The sequence below is a fragment of the Cyprinus carpio genome, chromosome B21 (genome assembly GCF_018340385.1).
Source record: "Cyprinus carpio isolate SPL01 chromosome B21, ASM1834038v1, whole genome shotgun sequence".
Taxonomy (NCBI): Eukaryota; Metazoa; Chordata; class Actinopteri; order Cypriniformes; family Cyprinidae; genus Cyprinus; species Cyprinus carpio.
Window position 1 is genome coordinate 4,566,285 of NC_056617.1, and position 25,925 is coordinate 4,592,209.

At 33.6% G+C, this 25,925-nt stretch overlaps 1 protein-coding gene across 35 annotated transcripts in view; it reads left to right on the forward strand.

The window, feature by feature from the left end:
• Positions 1–25,925, forward strand: part of LOC109055641 (formin-binding protein 1) — a 71,181-nt gene that overhangs the window by 31,626 nt on the left and 13,630 nt on the right. For 10 of the 35 annotated variants that reach the window (XM_042748307.1, XM_042748304.1, XM_042748302.1 and 7 more), the window contains exons 2-11: positions 762–877; positions 5,046–5,096; positions 5,242–5,389; positions 7,928–7,990; positions 9,399–9,503; positions 15,495–15,623; positions 15,841–15,987; positions 17,360–17,554; positions 22,792–22,983; positions 25,816–25,902. In XM_042748307.1, coding sequence (XP_042604241.1) covers positions 762–877; positions 5,046–5,096; positions 5,242–5,389; positions 7,928–7,990; positions 9,399–9,503; positions 15,495–15,623; positions 15,841–15,987; positions 17,360–17,554; positions 22,792–22,983; positions 25,816–25,902 — 1,233 coding nt within the window. The remainder of the gene's footprint in view (positions 1–761; positions 878–5,045; positions 5,097–5,241; positions 5,390–7,927; positions 7,991–9,398; positions 9,504–15,494; positions 15,624–15,840; positions 15,988–17,359; positions 17,555–22,791; positions 22,984–25,815; positions 25,903–25,925) is intronic. The other 25 variants (XM_042748313.1, XM_042748315.1, XM_042748317.1 and 22 more) reach the window with 6 other exon arrangements.

A 25,925-nucleotide genomic window follows, 5' to 3' on the forward strand; every position in this document is an offset into this window, starting at 1 on the left:
CTGGAAATGAAAAATGAAAATCCTACACACACACACCTCGTCAAACCTGTGTGCAATCATCAATAGATGACCACAACACAAGATATTATTACAACTTTCAGTGCCAGTAACTTGAGCACTGCAAATGTGGTACATGCGTTTCAGACGAATGTGGTTTAAGTGGTTGGATCACAAAAGGTTTTTTTTTTATTTTTTTTTTTAGTATTTACGTATCCTGGAAACATAAAATCACCTGCATTCACTTCCAGATTTCAGTTTTTAATAAAACCTTTGACCGCTCAGTCTGTAAAACTGGTTCCTTGTGTTTTTCTAATAGGAAACCTTCAGAAACATCTTGAACTTGATGCAGTAGATGATCCTGGCTTTAATTTGTGAATTATGCAGTTTACAATTTCTGTACAATGAGTTGTGCCTTATGCTTTGACTTAAAAACCTGGCAAATTTCAAAGTTGAATGTAAAACTGATCCATGTAAACTCTTTTTGTTTGCACTTAGTAGTGACATAATTTTAGCAAATTAAGTGGAAATAGCTCATGCATTTGATAGAAAGGTCACTATTTTTAACAGCACTCACTTTCATGTCAGTATCAGGGTGGGCTTTTCCTGTCCACTTCCTTTTGACTTGCGGTGTCTGTTTGGTGAACCTTTCTTGTTGTGGTACATTTTTTATTTTTATTTCAGCAACTGAATTAGGATGTCCAAACAGCCTGCACTGTTATTGTGCCAGCTTTAACATATTTCTCTCTCTCTCTTTCTCTCAGGATCAGTTTGATAACCTGGAAAAGCACACGCAGTGGGGAATCGACTTTGTGGAAAAATACACCAAATTTGTGAAGGAAAGGACTGAGATCGAGCTTAACTATGCAAGACAGATCAGGTGAGTGTTGCATCATCCTCTGTGATTAATACAACGGCACTAGATATTTGAGTTTGCATAAGCCTTATACATGAAGACTTTTTAATGATGTATACAGGCTTTTATCATGAAATGGGTCATTTTCAGTTGCAGAATAAATAAAGAAAAATATGCATATCCTTAAATATGCATATTATACTGATTATACTGCAGAATTAGGAAGAGTAATATGCTGTGTGACTGTTGCGTACACAGGTAATCATCAGAGACCAGTATGTCTGTGAAAGTGATATTTCTATCATGCAGTTGTAACCAAAACACATACAAAAAAGCATGGTGTAAATTATTATTATTATTATTTTTTACAACAAATATTTATGCTTATAGACTGTAAAGATGACTTTTGAAATAACTTTTCTAAAACCTTTTTTATTTATTTGAAAATTTGAATGATTCATGAGAAAATACCATTCCTACTGTTTCTACTTCAAAATTTCAGTGTGTTTTTGCAATTTTATTGCATAATTCACTAGCAATTTCTGAGTGAATTTCATTCTAAAATAAATCCTACACCATTTTTTTTAGTGTATATGTATTTATTTAGCTTTCTAGTGAATATATGTTTAGACCCTGACAGATTACCATTTTAAGATGGTTTAATCTAGACTCTCAGCCTTGCCAAGCCTGTGAAAACCTCTTTAAAATCAGTCAACAGATAAGTCTGATCAAGCTTGGAGACCTTTTTAAACTGTTTTTCAACACAGGTAATAAGGTAGAATACTTCTGTGGCTTGATAGGTCAGAGGTCATGTCGTATATCTCCTGTGCCACCAGGATCACCATCAGATCTTATGGTTCCTTCACCCAAAACCCCACTTTAACCCCTGAAATGCATCTGTCATGTCTGTGTAAATAAAGACAGGTGCAGCTGCTTGTACTTCATAGAGTATTCGTTTCAAAATAAAGACTACACACATACACTAATTACACATGTGATGTTGCCGCCGACAGCTCAAGGATACAGGAAGAAAGGGCAACATTTGTGTTTTCTGTGTGCGTAAGTTTGGGAAGAAAATGCAGGTTTCCGTGGTAACAAGGTGCCAGCATGGTGTTCCTCGTTGGTGACCTACATTTGCAGCAGCCAATCATGTGCCATGACCCCGCCCCCATTCCAGTGATAGGATTTAAAACTCTCTCTCTTTCTCTCTCTCTCTCTCTCACACACACACACACACACACACACACACACACTCACACACACACACTGACTGTACATCAACCCCCTCCAGATAGCAGTGGGAAACCCCTTTAATTCCCAGACACAGCAGGGGGTTCAGCCGTCTAACACACACACACACACACACACACACACACACACACACACACACACACACACACACACACACACACCAGCCTGTTACTGGGTGTGATGAACTGCATTTATAACCTCAGATACACTGCGTGATAGAGTTGCATTCTGTGGTCAGATGGTATAAACAAATGTTCATGTTTTCATCCTTAGTCAAAAACAGTACATTTGGCAGTTCTATGATTCTTTAATATATACACATTTGAATATCATATTTACAGTACCATGCTAAATGGTGCTGTATTGACATTCCCATTTTAGTTGCTTATTTGTTTTTTTCTTCCATGGTATATATTTATGATAATACCATGGCAGTTTTTGTATGGGATACAGCTTCAGTTGCATCTATATACATACACTAGCACATGCACACTTACAGCTTTTGATAAACATGCATGCATATATGCGCACGCACACACATACACATACACAGTAATATCCCAGATATCCTGATCCAGACAGGGACTTACATGCATGAAAAGCAAATTAGCTAAGATTATAGGCAATATTGTGTGTGTGTGTGTGTGTGTGTGTGTGTGTGTGTGTGTGTGTGTGTGTGTGTGTGTGTGTGTGTGTGTGTGTGTGTGAAAGACAGGAACAGAGAAAATGTTATTTATCTTCAGGAAATTGCAGTGTTGCAGACACATAATGTTGCGCAGTCGAAAACGCATCCAGATGTGATAGATAGACTGGTAGATTGAAAGACAGATATGTAGATAGGTGGGTTGGTAAACAGTTTTTCAAAATTCAGAAATAAATAGATAAGTAGATTATTTATTATACATTTGATTAATGTATAAATAAAGCTATAGATTCATTTATTCATATTTATAGATGGATAGGTGGATGATTTATTTATAAATGTACAAATTAATTCATTAATAGATGAATGTATTCAAATTCATAGATACATTTATTAATGAACTTATATATTTATAATCTATGACTATAAATGCATAATATATACATTTATATTTATGTGTGGTACATTGTGTGTGTGTGTGTGTGTTAAATGTGTGCTGAGAACACAGTGCAATATTAACATTAGTAAGCTAATGTGATATTCTGAAGAATATGTGCCGAAAACAGTGACAGAGAGACCGAAGGGGGCTGAGAGGTGTTTGTCTCGCTGTGGGCGTGTGCGTGAGTGTGTGCTTATTTATTTTAGTGTGTTTTTTTCCCTTTGGCAAGGTGCAGTATGAACACAGACACACACACACACACACACACACACACACACACACACACACACACCTGCCCTGAGGTGGTGACGATGAGCAGGCGCTCTGTATTTATAGCTGGTGATAATAGAATACACAGAGAAACATCTGACAGTGACGAGAAAGGCTACAATGAAAGAAAGACAGCCTTTGTGTTACAGTTTCCACACACACACTGACACTGAGCATCACATTCATTTTAAATAATGTAGGAATACAGAGACAAAAACGCCAAGAGTTCTGTGAAGTTTATATTTGAATTTCCACTTTTGATTGTTTCTTTGCAGTAAACATTTTGATTGGTTGCTTTTTCAATTTGGGCTCTCTGATTGGTTTATAAACTTGCTTTAACATTGCATTTCTGCAGTGGAATACTAGCACACTGTTTCTGCATACTGCACTGAAGTATACACTGAATACAGCCAACTGTTTAATGATTTATTTAATTTTTATAGTATGTTAAACTGCATATATGGTAATCATTTCAAACAGTAGTATGTTGCATGTTTGATCCGGCAATACAGTATTAGCTTTTTTCATATTTAATTTAACCTTTTTTCTTTTAAATAAAATGGTTATTGAATTTGTGGCAGTCAGAACAAGAAGTTAAAATATTACTTATACTTAATGTTCATTTAGTGAAAATAAAGTCAGGTCAAGCACACATTGCATTGTGGGATACAGTATAGCACACACAGGGCTTAACAGTGCAAGTGTTTTAGTTGCATTTGCAACTAAAAATAAAAGTGTGCAACCTGTAAAATCAATTTAGGAGCATGTGTGAATAAAAAAACATCCCAGCGTGTCCTTAAAAAGTCTAAAAATTCAGATTCGTAGATAAATGTATTCCTTCATTCATGGATTGATTTATTCATGAATTCATAGATAAATAGGTACATTATTTATTCTTAAATTCTTAGATTAATTTGTTTTTATATTCATAGATGGATTTTTATTAATGTTTAATTTTTGTGTTTTTTTATTAAAAAAACCTTTTTGGTATAGTTTTGCATTTAGCTTGTGGAAGAAACAATAATTGAGCCAATATAAATATGTGTGGCTAAAAATAGTGTGCAAACTGTAAATGTATTTAGGAGCATGTGTGTGAATAAAAAAATGTAAGGTCATGAAATATGTTTTTAATTGAATATCTTAAATAGGCCTTAAATTTGGTGATGGAAAAAACAGGAATTGTCAAATAGCTTAATGTGATTATTAAAAGGTGATGATTTTGTTAAATACATGTAAGTGCTACATGTTTCAAAGTAAAAATGTGCCGCTTTTGCACATTGTAAAGGCTGGTGGTTTCATAGCATTTCACTATGATAATGATACTGCATATTTATGCCAATAAATTTATTTATGATGGAAAGCTGAGGTATTCTGACAATGTTTATGTAATGGTGTTTCTATTGTAATATGTTGCAGATGGTTGTAAGAGTGCATATTTTTTTAAAATATATAGTATATCAGTATAGTATATAAATACAGTTACCAGATGTAGTGTACCTTGTAGGAGGACTTACAGTATAAAGTACTCTAGAAATAGAGGAAGTATGGTAGCATTGTAAACATATGCAGTCATTTTTAATTTTGCACAGGAATCTGTCCAAGAAATACCAGCCTAAGAAGAAAGAGGAAGACGAGAATAAGTACGTTTCATTTTTCTATTTTTTTTCTTTATGATTGTTATTAGATTTGTTGTCTGAATCAGCATCTAACCCACTTAAATTGGCTGATGGATTCAGATATATTCATGTATGTGTCTCATACTGATGATGTCCCATCCTGTCTTAGGTACACATGGTGTCGCGCATTTCACTCGACGCTAAACGAGCTGAACGATTACGCCGGACAGCATGAGGTCATCGCAGAGAACATGACATCACAGATCATCACCGAACTCACGCGATACGCACAGGAACTCAAAACAGAGAGGAAATCGGTGAGTGAACCAACATTTAGATAAAGGTACGAACGGAAGAATGTCTTCTATTCAAGTTTAACACACAGAGAGGATAAGTCAGTCATTGGTGGGATTTAATTACATATAAACACACGCAATGTCCATCCATTTCTCTTTTTCATCCAGATAAGATAAGCATTTAGGTATTAACCTGAAGAATGCAGATTTCCCAGCATTCAACACTCACACACACTGAGCGGGGCTCCATGGTGTCTGTTTGGCCGATTTCCCAGAATGCTGCTTCTCCCAGTTTCATAAACCTCTTCTTTCCCTCTCTTTATCTGTCTGTCTATCCATCTCTTTCTTTTGTCTACCTCAGTTCATTGCTTCATTCTGCTGATTTGATACACACATGCTATTTTTGGATATTTGTGCACGTATATATATATTTGCAAACTTATAGTTTATTCTTTAGTTAATGCATTTTGCAATCGAGAATTAATTAAGAACAGTCCTGCTCCGTTTTCCTGTGTTTAATCCAGACAGCATATGGTCTGGTGCTGTAATTCTGTATTAAACCTATTGTTGAAGAAGCTTTATGTTGACTGGGCCTATGACGTGTGTGTGTTTGAGACATGCTCCATCTGTAGGCCTCGCTCAGTAGTTCAGGTTATTATTCTGAAGCTGCTGCTTCATATCACCACACTCATCCAGGTCCTGAAATCACTAGCTGAGCTTTTGCAGGGAAAACCAGAAACAAGAGAAGAACAAAAAACAAAAGCACATCAATTTATGACTAAGACCAGACTGGATTTGTGCAGCCAGACTTTTGACTAACAGCATAAAGTCATATTCAGGCCAGGAACCACCTACTTAGGAAGAAACTGTCTTAAAGACATGTGAAACAACCAGATGCAGTTCGTTTTTGTCGTTTAGGAGAAATTCTCTCTAAAATTGATATCTAGAAGTTGCATTGATTTCAGCCAGTGCTCTCAGTTTCAAGAAAATAATACTAAAATAAAATTATTTTATTTTATTTTTATAGTTTTTAATTTTAATTAAATTTTACTTTATTTAATTTTCTGTATTATCATATTTTTGTTCATTTTGATTTATTATAAAATGACTATAGCATTTTTATTTAATGTTTTTATTTTTTTTTCATTTTATCAATTTTTATTTTATTTTAATTATTATTTTATTTATAGAGTAAAAAAGTCTAATGTCAGTGTAGCTGCTGTATTATTTTATTTTTATATTTTCTTTTATTTTGTTGCTATGTTTATTTTTTTAAGTTTATCGTGTTTTTAATTTAATTTAATGTGTATTTAATTTAATATTTTAAGTTCTGTTTAAATTTGTATTTTATTTATAGTGGAAGAAACTTTAATGTCAGTGCATTTGCTATTGTGCTGTTGAGGTAGACCAGTTACTTTGTTTTTGATCCATGGGCAACAAGTCAGCATTTATCTCTTGTATGTGTGTGTATGAAGCATGAATGATTCAAATAATCTCTGAAGCAGTGCCAGTATTGTTCAGTCTCATCTCTTTCATCTGTTCTCTGTTTTTTTATTTTCTTGTTCTTTTCTCAGCTGTTCTCAGTGAAGCTTTGTTTTTAAAAAAACAACTAGCGGTCAACTTCCTCTTTAAAACAGGGAGACTTCCTCTGATTGGATGAAACTTTAAAGATTTCACTTTGTCGGTTTGTTCTAATGGGCCGCAAAAAGCAGAAGAATTGGGCGGTTGTTGAACACTTTCGCCCTTTTTTGTGTGTGTGTTCGTTTTCAAGTTTATCGGTTTGTAAAGAACTGAGAAGCTCAATAAAGCTCAACAGCATTAGAAAAATGCTTTAAATACCATAATTGAATGAGAAATATACGATCTTCTGTATGTGTTTGTTCAGTCGTGCTTTAAAACTCTCCAACTGGACTCCTTCAGCATTGACTGACTGTGTGTTTTTGTACCCATAATGCTTTCTGCTCTATAGGGTTTTATTCACACGCTGCGTGTCGGCATTCTTTATTCAGCTCAGAAACTCAGTGAGGAATACTAAACACATTCACACACTTTCATTCATTCATTCACTCATTTTCTCACTGTCAGTCTTTCTGTCTGGTCTAAACACGTCTCACTGATTCAAGTTAACACAGAGAAACAGCAGTAACTCGTGATACACAGATCCTAACTTAGACTTTGAGTTAACATTTTGTAGTACCTGTATGAGATACAGAAATATAAGAGTTATATATATATATATATATATATATATATATATATATATATATATATATATATATATATAATACACACACAGGATACACAGAGGCAATATGGCTTCCTGGCAGCTCACACACACGCAAACACACACACATATACACTTCCTCTCGGGTACAGGCTTGCATGCACACAGATATTTCTGATTGTATTATTCATATCTTCTTTAACTGCAAATGAGAGCACCTTAATTTCAGTTGTTCCCTCTTGACAGTAATGAGATTAAATTTGCCTTCATGTATGTAAACCTATGATGAATTTTAATAAATTAGTGATTGATTTCTTCATCCTTCTCTCTCATAGCATTTCCATGATGGACGGAAGGCACAGCAACAGATCGAAGCCAGCTGGAAACAGCTGGAATCGGTGAGTTCGGTCAACATCAATAATCAATCAATAATCCATTAAATAAATGAGCACTGGAAACTCATTGTTATTAGGTGATAATACTATGGTACTTTGATATACAATGGTCTCCAAAAGTCTGGGGGCACGAGTGAAAAGGCTTTTATTTTGCATTATTTAATACAACATTTTGATACAGATTAAAATATTAAAATTATTTAAAACTTAAAACAGTATTTGTTTTATATATTTTTGTCATTTTAAACATTAAACTTACATTATTCAATACATTTTAATTTAAAGCTTAAATAATTATTTCATTTATTTTTGTAATTTAAAAAATAAAGGTTTTATCATTCAGTACAACATTTCATAATCATAAATTATTAAATAAAAAAATATTAAATATTTATATTTTATCAATATTAATATATTATTATAATATTAATATTTTATTTATTTTTGTAATTTTTAAAAATGTAATTAATTGTTCAATACAACATTTAAATACATATTAAATTATAAAAAATATTACAATTATTTAAAACCTAAAACAGTATTTTAAAGATATATTAATTAAGCTAAGATTATACAATACTACATTTCAGTACATATTAAATTAAAATATTAAGGTTCAATTTTAATGTAATTTTCTAATTAAATTTTTATATTTTATTCAATGCAACATTTGAATACAAATTTAATGAAAATATTACAATTTAATTAAACATTTACAAAATAAACTATTATTACTATTTTATTTATAATTTTAAGATTCCATTAAACTTAAACTAGCTGTATTCCATGCTGAGTGATTGGCATATTCATATACCATGCCACGCTTCAAACTACACAATGCTATTGGCATAGTAAATGTACAAAAAGCTAAGATAACTACTTAGTCCATTAGATACTGTGTGTGTGTGTGTGAAGCTAAGATATGATCACACAACACACACACACACACACACACACACACACACACACACACACACCCACTGTCTCAGGGTGTGTGGTGTTAGAGATGGATTGTGTCGTTGTTAGCAGATTCCTCTGGTTGTTTGTTGATTCAGTGTGTGTGTGTGTGTGTGTGTGTGTGTGGTGAGAGAGAGAACGAGAGAGCACTGCCTGTATGTGTCCATGTGTAAGAATGAGCTCATTGTGTGTGTTTGCGTGATCGGGTGATTCAGTGGTCAGTGCGGACACAAATGTTGATTGTCCCTTCAAATAAATGAGTGCGAGAGCGAGATGAAGGATAAACAGTGTGATAATGGATGAGCGTTTATTATACTGCGGGACTTCACACATCTGTTTGTGTGTGAGTGTGCTAATTAAACTCTGAGTGTTCTGCATCTGAACATCTGTGTGTACATGAATCTAGAGCGGTGTGTTCCGCCATGCTTTAACGTGTGTGTGTGTGTGTGTGTAGTGTAAGAGGAAGTTTGAGCGGGACTGTAAGGAAGCAGATCGAGCCCAGCAGTACTTTGAGAAGTTGGACGCAGACATCAACGTGACGAAAGCAGACGTGGAGAAGGTAAGAGCGTCTGATAAGGAATCATACATCATCCAGGATTCCTGAAGAACAAAACACCGGTTTCATCACTGGGAATATTTGAACATAATAAGACAGAAGTGATGATATATAATTATATAGAAACCACAAGTCAGTTCAATATAGGCAAATTCCCCCCAAAAATCTATCTATCTATCTATCTATCTATCTATCTATCTATCTATCTATCTATCTATCTATCTATCTATCTATCTATCTATCTATCTATCTATCTATCTATCTATCTATCTATCTATCTATCTGTCTATCCATCTATCTGTCCATCAATCTATCTATCTATCCGTCCATCTATCTATCTATCTATCTATCTATCTATCTATCTATCTATCTATCTATCTATCTATCTATCTATCTATCTATCTATCTATCTATCTATCTATCTATCTATCCGTCCATCCATCCATCCATCCATCCATCTATCTATCTATCTATCTATCTATCTATCTATCTATCTATCTATCTATCTATCTATCTATCTATCTATCTATCTATCTATCTATCTATCTGTCTGTCCGTCCATCTGTCCATCCGTCTATCCTATCTATCTATCTATCTATCTATCTATCTATCTATCTATCTATCTATCTATCTATCTATCTATCTATCTATCTGTCTGTCCATTCGTCCATTAATTGATCCATCCATCCATCCATCCATCCATGTCTATCTATCTATCTATATATATATATCTGTCTATCTATCTATCTATCTATCTATCTATCTATCTATCTATCTATCTATCTATCTATCTGTCTATCTATCTATCTGTCTGTCCGTCCATCCATCCATCTATCTATCTATGTATCTATCTATCTATCTATCCGTCCGTCCATCCATCCATCCATCTATCTATCTATCTATTGATCTATTTATCTATCTATCTATCTATCTGTCTGTCTGTCTATCTATCTATCTATCCATCCATCCATCCATCCATCCATCGGTCTATCTATCCTTCCATCTGTCTATCTATCTATCTATCTATCTATCTATCTATCTATCTATCTATCTATCTATCTATCTATCTATCTATCTATCTATCTATCTATCCGTCCATCCATCCATCTATCTGTCTATCTATCTATCTACCTATCTATCTATCTATCTATCAGCTATCTATCTATCTATCTATCTATCTATCTATCTATCTATCTATCTATCTATCTATCCGTCCGTCTATCCGTCCATCCATCCATCCATCTATCTATCTATCTATCTATCTATCTATCTATCTATCTATCTATCCGTCCATTCGTCTATCTGTCTATCCGTCCATCGGTCCCCATCCATCCTTTTTTTATATTGTTCTATAATATCCATCCATCCATCCATCCATCCATCCATCCATCCATCCATCCATCCATCCATATATCCATCTATCTATCTATCTATCTATCTATCTATCTATCTATCTATCTATCTATCTATCTATCTATCTATCTATCTATCTATCTATCTATCTATCTATCTATCTATCTATCTATCTATCTATCTGTCTGTCTGTCTGTCTTCCATCTGTTCTGTCTTTCATATGCTTAATAAAAATGATAGATGGATAGATAGATAGATAGATAGATAGATAGATAGATAGATAGATAGTTTGTGTGTCAGCTGAATGAAACTAAGGTTTATAATTAATCTGATTGTGATTTCATTGCTATCATCATCTCACTTAGTTTTATTTAGTTTCAGTTTGGTTATATAAGATGAAAAAGTGATAAACTGATACAGCCCGAGTGATTCACAAGTGTCTGTTTTCCCCCTCACTTCATCTTAACACATCCATCACTGTCTCACACTGCTGCCGTGGCACTGTGTGGAAGTGTGTGTGTGTGTGTGTGTGTGTGTGTGTGTGTGTGTGTAGGACTGTGGATTCACACAGGACAGGCAACATCGCCTACGTTCTCTTTACTCATTTTTAATCGTTCTTTGTTCCAGAGTGTGTGCTGGGCAGATGTCTCTGTGATAGCTTGAGTCGAACAAAGAGAAATTTCCAAAGTATTCAGATGTGGAAAAGAGCTCCTGCTTCCAGAAGTCCAGAGAACATTTTTGTGTCATTTAACGGTCAGGTAGTGAGGAACTCCAGAGATCTTTCAGTTAGCATGTGTGAGAGTCCAGAAAGTCCAATGCAAAGCCAAAGCCAATCTTTCAGATCTCTTCCGTTAATGAAAAACGCAGACGTTTCAGGGTCAGTAAAGGTACAGCAGCTGCACTAGCTCAATTAGTGAGTGACTGCATTTAGAGTAGCATACTATTTCTTCAGTTTACAATATGTATACTATGTACAGTATTTGGATTATGAATGCATGGAATACCTGGATACCTGCATATAACACAATGCAATGCATATTGACTTCATCTTTTATTTACACTGAGATGCATAAACCGAAAGTAACACAAACCTCTTTCTCTTTCATGACTTATTTTTTGATTTGCCAAACCTCAGAACGCCAAAAGTCTGACTTTTTTTTTTACACAATAATGATTTAAAAATGCGGAGATGATGACTAGACGTCAGTTACTGGAATAAACATGCAAAATAATGAGGTTGTTTGACAATAACAAGGCAGTTTGCAAGTTACTATATGATAGATTTAGTTACAGTTGCATACTAATACACTGTTTAACATATTTTAGTTTTTTAAATAGTGTGTATAAAGCAGTATGCTTGTATTTCATGAATGCAGCGGGTCTGTTTGTGTTCAAGGGACATGTGGTTTTGACACGTTGACTTGTTTGCCTTCATTTGATGTGTTGTCGAGCGGTTTGTGTCGGATATTACTGTCATGTTAAAGTGTAGATTTAAGTACTAACTCATGAGTAGCCTAAGCTAACTAATGTGTATCTTTTTTTAAATCATGCCTTGAAGCGATGTTACCATAAGGTAGGTGGACGGCGGCAGGTCTGTGTGTGTGCGTGTGTGTCTTTGTGTCGGGACACTGTTGCTTCCTGTCCAGCCATGGCCACGCCCACACGACCCACCTGCAGAACAGCCACCCAATCACAGGCTTGAGTAAAGTTTGTCTGCGCTGCTGCTCCACCAGTCACATCGCTCCAGGCATGAATATTTAAAGATGTAAACCTCAAGGCCTCAAAGCTTCCTGTTCTGCTGGTCCATATATAAATGTCAGCTCACCATATCACAGTTTACTAAGGAGGTGTGTGTTCGTGCGTTTAGGAATCATCAGTATCTGGTGGATGCAATGTGTCCAAGGTTTACAAAATATTGAAAAAATGTAATGTAATATAATATAATTGTATGTTATATATATATATGTGTGTGTGTGTGTGTGTGTGTGTGTGTGTGTGTGTGTATTGTATAATATAATAATAAAAACTGCTGTAGTATTTTATGTATGTATGTATGTACGATATATATATATTATATATATATTATATATATATAGATATATATATATATATATATATAAAATATAATATATAATTGATGTTTATCTTATTTTTTGTTTGTTTATTATTAGGGCTGTCAAATGATTAATCACGATTAATCACATCCAAAATAAAAGTTTTGTTTACATAATATATGTGTGTTATACTGTGTATATTTATTATGTATATAATAAATACACACACATGCATGTATATATTTAAGAAGAATATGTTATGTTTATATATTAAATATATTTATATATAATATAAAATATAAGAATATAAAATATATAAATGTATATACATGTAAATATTTTCTAAATATATAAATTTATGTGTGTGTATTTATATATACATAATAAATATACCCTGTACACATACATATATTATGTAAACAAAACTTTTATTTTGGATGTGATTAATCGTGATTAATCATTTGACAGCCCTATTTATTATATTTATAATTAGATTATTTAAATATAATGAACTGTATCATCACTCACTGCTTGTCCATTACATTTTTTTTTCTTAAATATAAGAATATTTAAATGTATGAATATTAAATTTTTACTAGTAATATTTAGTTTAATATTGAATCATAAATATAAATATAATATGATATACAATATGAAATGTACATTTTTAATATAAAATAAAAAATATATAATATTGTCTTATATTTATTTATAATGCTATTATTTTTAATTTTGTATGAAGTTATAAGATTCACTGCTTTCATTTTTCTTAAATATAAAAATATTTAAATGTAAAAATAACTAATTTAAATACATAAATATTTCTAATTTATAATATGAAATGTACATTTTCAATGCAAAAAATATACAATTAAAAATAAAAATAAATAAGATATTATTGTGTTGTATTTATTTATATATTGTAGATTTTATGTATTTAATTTTGTATGAAATAAAAAAATATATAAAAACTAAATTAATATATGTTATATATTTTAAATATTATGTAAATATTTGAAAGCAATAATATTACATTTAAATTTTCTTATATTTAAGAAAAAAAATGTATGCAACAGCAGTGATATTAAGACAGATCACTCTACTCTAATCAAATACAACTACAAATCTGATCTAAATTATTTTGATACGTTTTCATTCAGTGCAAATGTAATTTTCGGGGATATTTTTCTGAACTTCCTGTCGGCTCATGCACATGTCTGCTGCTGCTGAGCTGCTGGTGAAGTTTGAGTGTTTCCATGGCAACACTGAACCACAGGTTAACCAGAGAGATTTCCTAGAATCGGATCAGGATGTGGTTAACATGACGCTGCATTCTCTGTATCGTTCTCTCATTTAAACGATGTGCATTAAAATGCATTAGTAAACTTAAGAATCGCATTTACCTCAGCAGCATGCATTTGTGTGTGTTTCTTCAACCCACAAGAGCTCTGGAGTGTTGTTCAGGGTGTTTATATCTTGTAGTTATCTTTTAGATTTTCACACGTATGTCATATCAGGCATTTCACACATACTGTACAGTAGGTGTGTATAAACATATCTGTATGAATCAGGCTGAAGGTGTTTATATCCTGATTTGAGTCAGTGCGGATGGATTTTGAGATTTGTGGTAAATTTAGGGGAAGTCACTAGCCGGGTTTCCATCCGAAGTTGCGAATTTAACTTGTGCGCAGAATTGGAATATCGCACAAAACATTTGCGAAAAAGCACCGTTTCCATCGAACGAGTCAAAGAGAATAAAATCGTCACTTCCTGATAAACTGGCAGTATACATCACTAAGAAAAGTAGGAGAAGCAACTCAATATAATAATTTGCTGCTGTTTGGGAACGCAGTCGTTTAACAGTTCTGGGAGGCAGTTATACAAAAATACTTTGATGACAGACTTTGTTCGGGCGTTTCCGAATGACCATATAAGTAATATTTTAGATGCTGTGGAATGAGATCGGTCACATGACTTTTTTGATGCGCTTGGAGGAGTTTATTCTCAAAATGCATTTCCATCTCCCATTATTCACATTAACCCTTTTTTTCGCACAAGTCATAAACCACCTCAAGCGAGCGTAAAATTATTATTTTTTTTTGTGAATTAAGGTGTTTTTATTCTAAATTCAGCATTTCCATCACTCGATTCTGATGTGATACTTCAAAATGTGCATAAATGCAGGGTGATGGAAACCCAGCTATTGACTTTTTTATTTTGAGTGCACTACATTTCCTAGTCACGGTGATAAAAGTATATCTTTCATTTAAATGAAAGGGTTTTTTTTGTCTTTTTATTGATTTCTGCATCATTGCACCAGGTAGCCCCGCCTACAATGAAATCTCACTGATTAAAAATCTCATACCTGAATATTCAACATGAGACATGTTTGAGTTGGTTACAAAGTTAGAAAATCATGCAAATGCATGATTATTTTGAATGTGAATGTTGTCTCAAGGATATAGGAAGATGCAAAACTTGTGAAATCGTGTGTAGGCTTGCATGTGTTTACGTTTGTGTGTTTTAAGGGGTATAATTAATAAAATGATATTGCAGAATCAGTAATATTTCATCCTCTTTCTCTTTAGCACGGCAGCAGGCTCAGATGAGACACCAGATGGCTTCTGACAGCAAGAATGAATATTCCTCATACCTGCAGAAGTTCAACCAGGAGCAGAACGAACATTATTACACCATCATCCCTAATACTTTCCAGGTGCACACACACGCACAGAAACATCCTCTGAGAATGAATTCAATTCTAATATCATCATTTATTTGCATGCACTGGCGGCATTATTTCTGAATTCGCTATTGTGATATATGCAAATTAGGTAACAGCATAAACACACCCCAAAAGGCCATTTGCATGATCTCGCAGAGCTCTATTCAGAAATACACACGCTAACTCTGTATGTGTGTGTTGTGAGCAGAAGATCCAGGCGATGGAGGAGAAGAGGATAGAGCGAATGGGCGAGTCGCTGAAGACGTTCGCGGAGGTCGACCGACAGATTCTGCCCATCATTGGGAAATGCCTGGATGGAATAACACAAGTGGCCGAGTCCATCGAACCCAAGAATGTTAGTAACACACTCATACAGACTCATTCGTGACTTTCTGTCTGAAATACTTCTCATTCTCGCATAGAAACTCAATCTGGGGTGAACAAGACATTACTGATTCTAACACTGATCCAGGATCAGTCTCTGGCTGTTTATTCAAATGGATTAGATTATCATAAATCACTGATACCTGATCCTTCATATGACGCAAGTAGCATAATTTGCAGGTTATGAAAATGCAGAAATCAAGGCTGTGAAATGTCTAAAACTGTTTTAAAGAAGTCTCTTGTGCTCATTGAGGCTGCATTTATTTAATTAAATGTCATTTATTGTGCAACATGATCCTTCAGAAATCATTTTGATATGCTGATTTTCCGCTCAAGAAACATTTATTATCAGTTGTTGAAAACAGTTGTGCTGCAACAGTTTTTTGCTTTTTAATGTATATTTTTTCATGATTCTTTGCTAAAAAGAAAGTTAAAAAAGCAGCATTTAATTGAAATATTTTGTAGTATTAAGTATTAAAAAAAGAAAAAGATCTTGTTTGGTTTTTGAAACACTTTACTAGAAATTTGTGGAAACAAAATATAATATTGAAATAAGGATGTAAGTAATAGTGAGACAATATGACATGTTGAAGTCTTTGTACTTTATTTGTCCTTTACAGCCTTATTATCGTTTGCGACAAATTAAATATGCCGTCTATAAAGACTCTTAAATCTCCTCTGATGAAATCAAGAATCTCTGAAATGTTTTTATATATATTTTCTGGCTTTTTAATTATTTACTGACAATGCAATTATGTTTTAGAAACGATATATCTAGATATATATAAAATATAATCTGCATATGAAACGGCAAGTGGTTGTTGTCTCTGATGATAAAGTTGCCTTTTAGGACAAAACATAAAATCTGACAAAACCTCCTTTTAGAGGCATCCTCAAAAAGAAACAAAAAATGGCAAGAAATATATTATTGGGAAGGGATTGTTTCATAGCAATAGTAATAGTGTATTTATATCAGTTTATATCCAAAGCTGGGTTACTATAGTTAACAAAAAAAAAAAAAAAATATATATATATATATACTATATATATATATATATATATATATATATAATATATGTGTGTGTGTGTGTGTGATTTTAACTAGTTGCCAAGACAACAATTTTTATGTAATAAAAAAGTACAAAAAATTAATACATACTAAATTTACATATTTAAAAATAATAATAAAAAATAAGAGCAATAAAATTAAACATTAAAATTACTTAAACTTTAACAAAAATTTTAATGAACACATAAAAATAATAAAAATCGAATCGAATTCAAGATATTAATAAAAACTATAATCCCACAGTAAGACTGTCTGTGCTGTCTTTCCCCCGCAGGACTCCTCTCAGGTCATAGAGTCGTATAAGTCTGGGTTCGAGCCTCCTGGCGATGTGGAGTTTGAAGACTATGGTCAGGCGATGAAGAGGACGGTGTCTGAGACCAGCCTCACTAACTCACGCTCGGACAACAAAGCAGACCGTTCCGGCAAGGGCAAGAGCAAAACTCTCTGGCCTTTCAATAAGAAAAGCAAGGTAACACACACCGGCGTCACATTCACTCGCAGTTACTTGGATTTGACTGAAACTGAAACTCAAGTAAATATGAACAGCACAGACTGATTGATACCTCATGAGAGTGATTCTTTTATGTGTTTATGTGAGTTTTCTTTTAGTTTGTGCTTGAATTTGTGTAGTTTTATTGTAGTATTTGTAGATGCTGTTATTCGTTTGCCACCATCGTTCTCCTTTCCTTTCCCTTCCCTGTGTTCACCTGCACGAAAATGCATTCCATGTTCATCCTGACGCTCCACCGATAACGTACTAATGCACCGGCCTGAGAGGCCTCATTTTTGACCTTCGCAGAGAAACGTAACTCTAAAGCCTGTATTCCTGTGTTGTCCTTTCAAACCGAGAGTAACTTCCTTCTCCGGCCGCCCATCGGTGCTGTTCTCATGGTAACCACATTCTTCTTCCTTTTCCTCGTCTTCCTCTGTCTTGTGACCTTTGACGTTTGTGTCAAAGGCTCTGCTCTTACTGAGCATGCTCAGTCCAAACCCCGCCTAACCTCGCAGGACCAGGATGTGAGCATTAACACTGTCATATGCATTTAATGAGGTGTGTCTGTGTGGCTATGGGCGGAATGGAAAACTAGTTCATACTGTGCAGTATACACTGTATACTGTTTATGATTGTTTAGTTAGTTTGAGGTCAATATGAAAGAAATTAATACTTTTAGTCAGCAAGGATGGGTTAAATTGATAGTAAAGACATCTCTAATGTTATATTTTAAAATAAATGCTGTTACTTTGAACTTTCTATTCATTCAGAATACACGAAATTACAAAATTACTGAATGATAGTAAGACATGTTTCATGAGCAGCAAATCCGCATATTAGAATGATTTCTGAAGATCATGTGACACTGAAGACTGGAGTAATGATGCTGAAAATTCAGCTTTGCATTAAAGGAATAAATTATATTTTAAAATATATTACAATAGAAAGCAGTTATTTTAAATTGTAATAATATTTTACAAAATTGCTATTTTTACCTTATTTTTTATCAAATATATGCTTTAATTTATGCAAAACATTACAATATATATATATTGTGCTCACATGATCTCATCACATCATATTTAATTCGGCAAGTTGCATCCAGATGTTATATGAGAATTAAATATGGTTTTTGCATTTTAAGTGCATTTATTGCACTTTAGTTTTGTGTTAAAATGTAGCAACATTTGGAAGTGTGTGAAATACTGCAGTTTATATTCTCTTCACACTGGAAATGGAACTTTTGCGCATTGCATTATGGGATATCATGTTCAATGTGGTGTGTTTTGTTGTATGCTGCGCATTTTTGGCATATTTGCATATCGCACATACAGTAGTGCCTAAATAGTAATAGAAGTATGTAGTCTGCTGTTCCAATCATAGCCTGTGTTTGTCAGTTCACATCTATCTTGTGTGTGTTTTGTGAGTGTAACGTGTCTGTTTGTGGTCAGGAATAACATTATTAGGAGACTTTACTTAGAAACCACATTCAATAATATTTGTCTAAACACTAAACGCACACACATCTCATGCAGAACTGTATATGATTAATGGTGTTTATGCATGAAAGCAGATGATACTGACAAAATTTTGAATGTTCTAGAGGGTTAGAAGTTGAAATGTTTCTTGTGTTTTTGTATGACGGTAAAGGTTAGAGGAATCTTCTGGGTTCAGTACGAGTTAAGCTGTGTTGGCAGCATCTGTGACATGCTGTCGATTACCACAGGAAATCAGCTCAGCTTTGAAAAAACAAGGAGAAATGCTGTTTACAGTTACGCTCTTACATGAGAAGTCTGTGGGCCGCAAGTATCGTTAAGTAGATCTAAAACATTGAAATTATTTTTGCGTTAAGTAAAAATAAAGCTGATTTAAAACAAAATGTAAGATATATTACACCTAAAAAAAAAAAAAAAAAAAAAAAAAAAAAAGGAAATGGAAAAAAATAACTGAAATAAAACAGGTTGATGTACTTAAATTACTAAAACTAAAAAAAATAAAAAAATAATAATAAATAAAAAATAAAGTGTAAATAGCAATACCTTAAAGGGATCATATGATGATTTTTTTAAAGATCATTATTTTGTGTAGTTGGTGTAACAGAATATGTTGACATGCTTTAATGTTCAAAACACACATTATTTTTCAAATACTGTAGATTATTGTAGGTCCTCTACAAAGTCCCTCCTTCTGACAAGCTCAGTCTGCTCTGATTGGCCAGCTGACCCAGTGCATTGTGATTGGCCGAACACTGCAAGCTCTTGTTGGAAATGTAACGCCCCTTTCCATAATCACGAGCTTCATCTTTCAAAATAAATGTAAAGATAGTTAATAATGTACTAAGTTTTACCATCAGTTCAAGCTTCAAAATAAACAGAAGCTCGTATGTATTTGCAGTACACAAGCCACGGATGGTTAAGACAGCTGACTCCACTGTGTGACCCTCTTCTCACTGGACTCTCTCTCTCTCTCTCTCTCTCTCTCTCTCTCTCTCTCTCTCTCTCTCTCTCTCTCTCTCACATACGTACTCATGGGCACGCGCGCACACACACACTCACACGATGCGCAAAACTACGCATTTGTTGAGTATTTTGTGGATAATTCTTAATATTATAAAAAAATATTTTTAGTGTATGTTTTTGAGGAGCGAGATTTTGTTAGCAAAGTCAGAATTCCCTTCTAGGTTCACGAAACGGTCGTCCATAAAATGCGTTGCTGTTCTGTTGTAAGTAATCTTCAAGATTCCTTAATACATCTACTTTTGGAAGGCCAAATAAAGTGCTTTTGCTTTCGCCTAGATACACACCGCATCTCCCTGACATGGCTGCTACAACACTAACTGCGGTTACTGAAACCACGCCTTCTTTCTTTGCGTGAACATTTGGGCGGCATTACAAATATTTCCACATAGTGATGTAGACATGTGGGGGCGTGTTAGAACGAGCCGTTTTAGGGGGGTGTGATTGACTCTTAACTTTGATAAAGAATATCTCTTTGGATTTGAGACTTTAGTCTTTGCAACTTTACAGAGCTTCTTCATGCACCAAGAGCTTGTAACACTCCAAAGAGAAAGGAAAAATTGAAATCGCATCATATGACTCCTTTAATGTAAATTTGTGTAATTGAAAAGCCAGGAGTTTACACTTGTTAGTTATTTTTTTCTACTTATTGTTTTTTTCTTATCAATTATTTTTAACTTAAGTTTTTTATAGATTTAGCTATTTTAATTACCAATTAAAATGAGAATAGCACATAACATTTGTAAAAATTGACAGCAATTGAAATGGAAATACAAAATAAAAGCTAATTCAAAATATTAATTCATGCTTTAATAGTATATAAACAATACTAAAATAGGTCAAGGTATTCTGGAAGGGTTAAAATAAAAAATGAGATATTCTGGAGCAAATATTTATTTTGTGCAAAATATGAAAAATTTGAGCTGGAAAGTTGTGTAAATCATCCTTTTAGTGGTAGGACTACTTCTGGTTGTGCAACACATTGCTCAATGGACTTCCGTCGTAAGTGCATTCTTGCACACATAATTTTGATTTCCTGTGGTATTGGGCACACTTGTGTAGATTAAGACTTATCTCAGTTTTTCCTAATGCATAGAGGGCAGATTTTATCTGTGATGTTTTAGCAGGTGTCTAGTCTGTTGGGAACTGGACCGTTAATGTGAGCTCTCCCAGAACGCACAATCATTAATTTCTCCATTACGCTTTGGGGAGCTCGCTGATAAGAAAGTGAAAGAGAGAGAGAAAAGAGTGAAAGGTTGACCTGAAATCAGTTTTTTATGCTGTAGAGGAGTGTGTGTGTGTGTGCTGTGCATGCAATGTTTGTTAAAGGGACAGTTCAGCCAGAAATTAAAACGCTGTCATCATTTGCTTGCCCTCATTGACTGACTTTCTTCCATGGAACACAAAAAGAGGAAAGGAATATTTATGATGCTCTTTTGCCATACAATGAAAGTGGATGGTGACCATGGCTGTCAAATTTGAAGCAATACTTTGACAAACTGCAACAGATTTATAGTTCTTAAAAAAATAGATCAAATGCAGATGTTACTGGTGGAAGACAGTTCATCAACTGTAGATAAAATTCATTTTTCAGCTGCACACCGTCAGAAACTAACTACTGCCTTGATCGATATAATCAAAGTCCGTCCATGTGCATATATTACACTTTTTTATTTGTAATGTATTGAATCTTTAAATCTTATTTTTATTGTTTTCTTCATAATGTTGAAAAAGACCAATACACTTGTTAATTTTTATTTAAATTTTATTTCAGAAATTTCAGAATTTTTTGTAATGCATATATTTTTAATTATATATAATAAAATTTGCTAAACTAATATTTCTATTTTTAAATAAAAAATGTATTATTTTGTTTCTTTCTTTCTTCATAATATATTGCTAAATGACTATATATATATATATATATATATATATATATATATATATATATATATATATACATAAATATACTATATATAAAATTAATTTATTAATTATTTCAGTAATATTTGTTTATTGTTAAATTTTTCTTGTCATGCAAAATCCTACCAATAAATTATTTAAAATGTAAACTTAACTGACAAAAAGGTGAATTATCAGTGACAGATTATTAGTGAATAATGACTTTAGGTCTTTTTCTCACACAAAGCTATTGTTTGGTTTCAGAAGACCGGGAATCTAGTCATATGTACTACTTTTACAGGGTTTTTGTCATTTTTGAAGCCCACGGTCCCCATTTTCTTCCATTACACTGAAAAATCTCCTTTTATGTTCCACGGAAGACTGACAGTCACTGACATGATGTTTATTTTTGGGTGAACCGTCCCTTCAATGGTTCTGCAGTGATCTGGCCCCTGCATGTGACCCCTGATGTACAGGACAGAGTTTAACGCACTAACTCTCTCGCTCACAGGGTTAATAACACCACAGCTGCAGCGTGTTTCTTTCAGTTGCTGTTTCTTTTACGTTTCGTTTAAGTTTGCGTTCTCCTTTGTTCCTTTAATTGATTAATTGATTAATTAGTTTAATTTTTGGGTCCTTATTTCTCTTGTTTTGTGTTCCCCCTCCTTTTTTGTTTACCTCTTTCCGGATCGATTTGGTCCCACCCTCTCTCTCTCGCTCTCTCTCTCTCTCTCTCTCTCTGTAAACCTCTCTCACTCACTGGTCGCTGCTCTGTGGCTCGTGTCTTACCGGTAGCTTATGTCCCTGTTAACTTCCCCCGTACCTCGCCAGCCCCCCCCTGACCCTCCCTCACCTTCTGCTGTGACCCCTGACCCCTGCCCCACTCCCCAGACCCCCAAACAGTCCAAGGAGCCCCTGTCCCACCGATTCAACGACCTCATGACCTCCAAGCCCAAAATGCACTGCCTCAGGAGCTTCCGGCGCGGGGTAAGTATCCATGCATGCTGGAGAAACACGTGCGTGTTCATGTGAGTGTGTTTGTGTGTGTGTGCCGCTCTGTGCCTGTCATCGCCTGTGATGTCATGTCAGTGTTCATTTGCATAAAGAAAAAGGAGAAGGGTTATGAATTTTGAGGTGTTTTTTTTTTTTGTATTGTATTTTAAATGCAAAACATTGATTTGATTTGTGTTGTTTTTCTTTTATGACTGAATAATCATATTAAGGTGATTCTTCAGTTAGGGGGGTTTTTCTGTGCCATAAGATGATTTCATAAGGAAAAAAGTTTTTATTAATTTATTTCTTTATTTTCTGTTACTTATTTGGCAGTAATTCTGGTTTTAATCAATTACTTAATTCTGGTATCTGGATAGGATACAGTGGTTATATTATAAAATGTTTGTTTTTTTATATTTATCTATAATATTATAGACATCAATAATATGTATGAATTAATTTTTAATACTGTTAATAATTGTAAATTGGAATAAAATTGATTTTGAATAAATTTGGTATTTATATTTACAATTTGTATTTTTTATAACCAAACCAAGACTGCCCCAATCAGTGTTATTTTAATATTATTATTTTTTATATTTTGAATTAGATTTTATATTTATATTATATATTTTAATATTTATGTGCTTTTGTTATTTTTATTAAATGTTTATATATATATATATATATATATATATATATATATATATATATATATATATATATAGCTTTGTTTTATTTAATTTTTTAGTAATTTTACCTTATAATTAGATTTTATATTTACACTTTAATTTTCAATTTCAATTTGTACTTTTTTAAACTTATTATTTCAGTTAGTTGCTAAGGAAATATATTTGTTTACAGTTTTTAAGTTGAACTTTTCCATATTTATGTTATGCTATTTCCATATTTACACTATTTCCATATTATTATTTTTTTTCATTTCAGTGTAATTTGAATTAATTAATTTTTTTAAATAGTTTTATTTTTAGTTAACAAAACCAAAAGCCATCACAGCAAAACAACTGTCTTTTTACAAAAAAAAGCTTAAATTCGAATATTAAATGATATTACTCCTCACCCTTTATTGTGTTGCAATAGTGCTAAAAACTCTTCCTGTCTTTGTGGAAATGTGAGAATGAAATTGGAATGTTTTTCCTACAATAGTTTACTAAGTTTCGACTTAGAAGGACTTGAAGGCAGCATTGGCTTCTGAAGCGATGATGTCACAGTGTGACTCAGATTCCGCAGGCGATGATGTCATGCAGTGACTTGGATTCTGGAAGCAGCAGTGGAATTGTTTATATCTTTCGGCTCCTTTTTCCTCCTCACGCAGCCGATGAAATCCACTCTGCCTCTCTTTCTCTCTCTCTGTCAGTCTTTCTCTCTCTCTCTCTCTCTCTCTTGTTTATGTTTCGTTGTTTGCGTTTACCATGGTTTCACTGTCTCACGTTTTCAGATACGTGCAATTCAACACACGGGGCGCCAGTCAGAGGCACCCTGCGGTGACAGATCAAATATAAACGGGTGCTCAAACATACAGGTTTATCCTGAGTAAACACACAAACACAAACTCTCAGAAACAATGTCTTCTATTTACACACACGCTGACATGTGACTTTCTGATAAAATCAGAGCAGATTCACCTTGCCTTCAGGAAGGCGTCCGCCTGTTTCCGCACGTGTGAGCTGAGATTCTGACTTTTGAATGACTTTGCAAGATAACAGACACAGAACACAGCAGATAACGGAGCAAATCCCACTTTCCCATGTCCCTGTGCAAATCTCATATTTTTTATCTTTTTAAAGAACTGATGGTCAGTGAACAAAAAAAACTGATTTATCGTTTCTTATTTTTGGCCATTCCTGCGTCAAACAGGAAGTTTCATCATGCTGACAGAGCTATATACAGACTCAACAGTGATGCCTGAATCAGCTCACAGTTGAAGGATGTTATAGACACAAATGATTAAAAATAGAGGAATAAACTTGAACATATGAAGGTCTTTGACACTTTCATTGTCTTCATTTGTGCTCCCGGCTTATTTATAATATATGTGTTTATGATAAGATGTACACTACTCTTTGAAGGTTTGAGGTCAGAATAAAATAAAGGCTTATATTCAGCAAGAATGCATGAAATTGATCAAAAGTGATAGTTAATGTAGTATTTATAATGTTACAAAAAATTTCCATTTTGAATAAGTGACTTTCTATTCAGCAGAGAATCCTAAAAATGGTTTCCACAACATTATAATGATAATAATAATAATAAATGTTTCTTAAACAGCGAATCAGCGTGTTAGAATGATTTGAGTAATGAGGCTGAAAATTCTGCTTTGCATCACAGGAATAAATTACGTTTTGCAATATATTCAAATAGAAGACAAGTTATTTTAAATTGAAATAATATTTGACAATATTACTGTTTTTTTTAATAAAATAAATGCAGCCTTGGTGAACATACAGTAAGGGACTTCTTTCAAAAACATGAAAATAATCTTACTGACCCCAGACTTCAGTGGTAGTGTTTTAGAGCATTGTTCTCGAAGAAGTTGTATGTAAGACTATAATAATCAGAGAACATCTTGAAGAATGATATCAGTGTGTCTGTGAGTTTGTCTTGGTGCCTGATAGTCAGTTAGGTGTGTGTGTGTGTTTGAATTATATATGTATGCAGGTTTATTGACACAAATGTGTGTATGTGTGTTTGTTCTAGTGTGCAAATGTTTTTATTGTATATTTTTGTATTAAAGTGTGTTTGTAGAGTGATGGTGTGTGTGAGTGTGTGTTTGTATAGTTATGCGTGAGTTATTCTTTGCTGCAGTCTGCCCAGTCTCTCTATTATAATAAAGAAATCATGAAGAGGACTCTCGGTCGGCCTACGTATGCTTTCGAGGCCAGGCAATATATCGTAAGTGTGTGAGAGGAGGCAAG